The following is a 6,084-nucleotide window of genomic DNA, read 5'->3' as shown; positions in this document are numbered from 1 at the left end:
CCATCAAAGGACAAACCTTGGCTGATCACCTCGCAGAAAGCCCAGTGGACCAAGATTACAAGTCGCTCATGACCTACTTCCCTGATGAAGATGTTTTGTTTGTAAGAGAAGACATATCAGAGTCTTATAATAGATGGAGGATATTTTTTATGGAGCATCAAACTCAATTGGAGTTGGAATAAGAGTAGTCTTAATTTAGGAAATAGGTTAGTATTACCCAATCTCAGCCAAGATTAGGTTCTACTGTACCAATAACATGGAGGAATATGAAGCTTGTATTCTAGGACTCAGGATGGCCATCGACATGAACATCAAAGAACTCTTGGTGATGGGAGATTCTGACTTATTGGTTCATTTGGTGCAAGGGAAATGGACCACTAAGAATATCAAGATCCTGCCTTATTTGCATTACATAAAAGAGTTGAGTAGGAGATTCACAAGGATTGAGTTCAAGCATGTCCCTCGAGCTCAAAATGAGTTTTTTGATGTTTTGGCAACATTGTCCTCGATGATTCAACATCCAGACAAGAATTACATCGACCCTATCAATATAGAGATACATGATCAACATGTATACTGTTTTCATGTAGATGAGGAACTGGATAGAAAACCTTGGTACTATGACCTCAGAAGATTGATAGAAGCACAAGAATATCCTGAAAATACCACAAGCAAGCAGAAATAGACTTTGAGAAGGATGACCAATCATTTTTTCCTTAACGGAGAAATCCTATATAGGACAACTTCAAATTTAGGATTGCTAAGGTGTGTCGACGCCACAGAAACGACAAGGCTTTTGGATGAAATAAATGCAGGAACATGTGGACCTCACATGAATGGGTTCACTTTGGCAAAAAAGATTTTAAGAGCCGAATATTCGAATATTTTTGGATGACCATGGAGAGAGATAGCATCCGATATGTGCAAAAGTGTGATCAGTGTCGAGTGCATGGAAATTTTATACGAGTTCCACCAAATGAGCTCAATGTGATGGGTTCCCCTTGGTCATTTGCCGTTTGAGATGTATATTATTGGACCCATAGAGCCTCTCGCATCAAATGGACATCGTTTCATTCTGGTGGCTATTGATTATTTCACAAAATGGGTCGAAGCTTCGACATACAAGGCAGTGACTAAGAAGGTAGTGGCAGACTTTGTTCGCAACAACATAGTTTGTCGGTTTGGAATTCCAGAATCAATTATAACATATAGTGCAGCCAACCTCAACAACGATCTTATGAAGGAAACTTGTGAAAGGTTCAAGATTACTCATCAAAATTCCACGATTTACCGGCCACAGATGAATGGAGCAGTTGAGGCTGCAAATAAGAATATCAAGAAGATTTTAAGGAAAATAGTGGACAGTCACAGACAATGGCATGAGAAGCTACCATATGCTTTACTCAGTTATCGCACCACAATCAGAACATTAACTGGGGCAACTCCTTATATGTTGGTTTATGGTTCGGAGGCAGTAATACATGCCGAGGTGGAAATACCATCTGTAAGGATTATCCAAGAGGTTGGTCTGGATGATGCAGAATGGATACGTAGCAGACATGAACAATTGATGCTCATTGATGAAAAGAGGATGGACGCAATTTTTCATGGTCAACTCTATCACAACATAATGACCAAAGCATTTAACAAGAAAGTTAAACCTCGACAGTTCACACCGGGGCAGTTAGTATTGAAGAGGATATCTCCTCACCAAGAAGAAGCCAAAGGGAAGTTTGCACCAAATTGGCAAGGACCCTACATGGTTCATATAATACTCTGTGGAGGAGCAATAATCTTAGCAGAAATGGATGGCAGAGTGAGAACAAAACCAATCAATTCAGACGCCATCAAGAAATATTACATATGAACACCTCAAGATTAGCGCTTATTTCTTGTACTTTTGCATTTTTCAATGTAACAGAACTACGTCTAGACCTGACTTCCCACGGCGGGGTACGTAGGCAACCTACATCGGATCCGATCTTCCTTAGAAAACCCAAAAACATCATTTCCATGTATTTAGAACTACGCTCGACATGAATTCCCTCAGTGGGATACATGGGAAATCCTTGTCGAATTCGATCCCTTGCATTTCATATTTTTCACTTTCCTTTTGTATTTGAACTACGTCATGACCTGATTCTGCTTGGATAGGTAGGCTGCATGAGTCAAGCCCGATCATTCCATTTTATATTTTCCCTTTTTCCTATTGTATTTGAACTACGTCTTGACCTGATTCCTCTTGGATACGTAGGCAGTGTGAGTCAGACCCGGTCATTTCATTTTATATTTTTCACTCTCCCTATTGTAATTGAACTACGTTCAGACCTGATTCCGTTTGGATACATAGGTAGTATGCGTTAGGCTCGGTCATTGCATTACATATTCTTACTTTTCCCCTGTATTTTCCTCTTTTCTATTGTATCGAACTAAGTTACAACCCGATTCCACTTGGATATGTAGGCAGCTTTAGTCAAGCTCGATCATTGCATTACATACTTCTATGGCTCCCACTTGTATTCAAACTACGTTACAATCTGATTCCTACTTTGGGGATACGTAGGCAGCCTGACTCAAGCTCGATCAATGCACTGCATAATTTTTTTTCCTTACCCTTAGGAAACACTTCCTCATAGTTGGCGTAACCTCAGAATATGAAGAATCTCGATCGTCGCAGTGTCTGCAAAAGAGCTAGGGAAGCTTCATCAGGAGAGTAAAAGCTACAAGAAGACTATGTTGGATATAGTCAACAAAATGGAAAGCTCGATGGACTTCGAAACATGTCATAATCTAAAAACGCTGGAGAATTACTATATATATATATATATACCTAATATATACGCAATATACTTATTTGCTAGAAAAACAAGCTAAAAATATTTTCCACCTGCCAAGTTTCTTGGTTAAGGAACTAGGTGCGGGACAAAAAAATGCCAAAGGATTCCAATGACGAGGCTTCAGTCTGCGAGTCGATACAAATCAACACCCCTTCCCAAACTAAAATTTTTCTTTGGGTGCAGGAATCAAGAAAGACAACATCAAGCCTCGGGGCACGACCGGAGTCGCCATTCGACTTCCCACAATCATGAGCCAAAATACTCTTTCCCTACTTTATTTCCTAAAAATACTTCAACCTACATATTATGTCTAAAAATATTTTATTTAAATCTTTGCAGGTACGCTCAAGATCTAGACCAAATACTAAAGAAAAGAGGATTCTCGTAGGAAAATAGGATAATTAGCTTTCTGTCAAAATAACTCCACCAACTGGAGCTTGTAATCTAACCTCATTAACAACTCCGCCAATCGGAGACCACCGTCAAACATCGTCAAACTCCGCCAACCGGAGGCTGTACATAGCAAACATAGATTGAACTCCGCCAAATCAGAGCCGGTATATAAGCAAAACAAGCAACACTCTGTCAATCGGAGGCTAACATCGTAGTGACGTCACCAAAGCTCCATCGATCAGGGAAATGCAAGCATAGCGACGTTGTCATACGCCAACAATGAAATGTTACGTTACAAGTTTTTACATAGCCATATACATGGCTCTTACATTACAACAACTCCGCCAGTCGGAGGCTTTACATTACAAGCTTTACACAGCCAGATGCAGGCTTTTACATTACAACATCCCTGCCAGTCGGAGGCCTCTACATTACAAGTTACTTTACCTACGTCACATTCACAACACAGAAAGGAGACATCAACATTTGTTTGAACATCTACACTCTACTCCTTACATTACTATTTCAATTTATAATTTTGAACCGCAACATGTACTTTTCACCCTTTTACATGTTTTGCAGGACAACGCATTACAACAAGGAACTCCCTCGAAGCAGCAAGTTAGGGCAAGTTAGTGCAATGACAAGCATCACTAGCTACGTCAAGGATTCACTTTCAAAACTTAACTCGGCTCGATCTTCAGAAGTTCAGATTTAAATCTTACTTATAACTCTTTCATGTCTCAGTTCATTATAACTCGACACTGGGCAATTTTTTTGAAAATTCATCTCTCTACCATAAGTCTTCAGTAGAAATGGCTACGAAGCATTTCTCATTCGAGTTTCTTAAGAACTATGTCTCGTCCCTCTATTGGTGCTAATTTCTTCATACCTCACCACAAAAAATTTCGTATTACCATAATTCAATACTGGCCAAATTTTAATCAAAATTTGCTATGCTCTTACACTCTTGAACTACATATGGCCTGATTTCTCATGAAACCTGAGATATGTAGGCAGCTCAGAAGGCAGAGTTCGGCCATAACTCCATAAACAGTTTTTGCTAAGTTGTTGCTCAAAGTGTATTTTGGTGGTCGCCTAAATTGGATCGTGTCAATGTTTCTTTGTCCACGTCTTCTCTACTCTCCTCCATAGACAAAGAAAGGCACAAGGTGTTGACACCTAATTTTGGCTCTCCACATTTATATAACTAAAGTAATAATAATAATAATAATAATAATAATATATATATATATATATATATATATAGGAATACGAAAAGATTTTTTAATTATTTATTTTATTTATTAAATTTATTTCATAAATATTATTTCTTAAAAAAATTAAATATATCATATAAATATTACTACGTACTTTCTCTTTTTTTTTACGTCAAATAAATATTGTTCTTAAGGGTTAACTCGATTTTTCTAATTAAATATAATTTCTATTATTGTGATAAATATTTTTCGTACATTTTTAAAATTAGGAGGCTTAATTAGTTAATGAGTTACTAATTTATATTAATCATATTTTTAGAATGACTAATTTTATCAAATAAGCTAGTCTTGCAAAAAGATTATTTTTTAATTCAATAAATTATGGTTATTTAATAAAAAAGAGATTATAATTTTAATAGATTTAATTTGAGCAAAACATGGCACTCCAAGTCTTTTTAATTCAGCCAATGCACGTGCGTCACGTAGGAAACATATGGATTGTGTTTTCTTCAGCTATAATCTTGACCATCCAATTTAATCTAAGGGTTCTAATTAATCCATCCTTTTACTATTATATATATATATATATATATATATATATATATATATATTATTATTACTATTTTTAAACCCTCCATTTTTATTAACTGTCTGATCGTTATCGGACGACCCAAATTAATTAAGACTTTTAGACCCCTACCGATGCCCTATACTTTTATTTTTCCCAAAAATCATGTTCACCCCTCCCCCTTCTCCAAAGATCACCTCCATGTTTCACCTTTTTTCCAGAAATCACGCTTCTTCCTCAGACCCCTACGCTAGCTACGTCTTCTCCACAGTCGCCTCAGGCTCCTCTCCCATCACCGCCCATTGCTACCCCACTTGCTCTCCCATCTTCTCCATCAGAAAAAAGGGGTCTGGGCCACCGGAAAAATGCCCCATCAATCACTCACCCTCTCAAATCGACCTTTTACCTGAAAAGGTCGATTCTTGAGAGATTTCGTCGTCCCCTTCATGATTTCTTTTCTGTTTCCTCTGAGATTTGCGTTTCCAAGAATTCAAAATATGAATTCTTGGATCCCAAATTGGCTATAGAATAGAACCCATTTGGTTCTCATAAGGATCATCCAGCAACAATCGAAAAAGATCCCAAGAATCGATCAAAAAGAACAAAAATCGCAGCCACTTCAAGTTTTTTTTTAGAGTTCAAAGTTCTCTTGTTGTCCCTTTGTTTTCTGTTTTGAATTCGAGTTTCAAGGAAGTTCAGAGTCGAAATCTCTTGACGTCAAAGCCTTAGTTTGTTGCTCTACACAAGGTCAGTAATCACCCTCGTCTTACATTTTGTTTTCGGTTTCTGGAAATAAGAATATAGTTTTGTGTTGTTATCTCGATTTTGCCCATCTAAATTCGTTTCGTTATAAAAAAAACGTTAGTAAAGATTAGTGTTAATGAGAGAGACTGTTGATTTACCAATCTTATTATGTGTGTTTTTATTTCTCTAAATGTAAATATTGCCTCTTAGATGTATTGTGTACACATAAACTAATTTCAGGCACTAAACTCAAGTCGAATCGCTATTTTTGTCATCTATATAATTGAAATTGGTTCACTATTCCTGTTTGAAATTTTTACAT

General features: G+C 37.1%; 1 protein-coding gene across 1 annotated transcript; it reads left to right on the top strand.

Moving 5' to 3' along the window:
* The first annotated feature begins 1,021 nt into the window (after positions 1-1,021).
* LOC125811348 (uncharacterized) lies at positions 1,022-5,550 on the top strand. Its single transcript, XM_049490852.1, has 3 exons — positions 1,022-1,816; positions 3,813-3,861; positions 5,240-5,550. Exons 1-3 carry the CDS (start codon positions 1,022-1,024, stop codon positions 5,548-5,550), a joined length of 1,155 nt encoding a protein of 384 aa, XP_049346809.1.
* Positions 5,551-6,084: the final 534 nt, after the last annotated feature.

Source organism: Solanum verrucosum, unplaced genomic scaffold, assembly GCF_900185275.1.
Source record: "Solanum verrucosum unplaced genomic scaffold, falcon-dt-bn FXZP01000860.1, whole genome shotgun sequence".
In the NCBI taxonomy this organism is placed as follows: domain Eukaryota; kingdom Viridiplantae; phylum Streptophyta; class Magnoliopsida; order Solanales; family Solanaceae; genus Solanum; species Solanum verrucosum.
This window is presented reverse-complemented; position numbering and strand designations above follow the sequence as displayed.

Coding starts and splice junctions, on each gene's coding strand:
- LOC125811348 (XM_049490852.1), top strand. CDS start 1,022: ATGTATATTATTGGACCCATAGAGCCTCTCGCATCAAATGGACATCGT. Junction 1,817..3,812: donor TAGCAGAAATGGATGGCAGA/GTGAGAACAAAA, acceptor CATGTTTTGCAG/GACAACGCATTACAACAAGG. Junction 3,862..5,239: donor GAAGCAGCAAGTTAGGGCAA/GTTAGTGCAATG, acceptor CCTTTTTTCCAG/AAATCACGCTTCTTCCTCAG.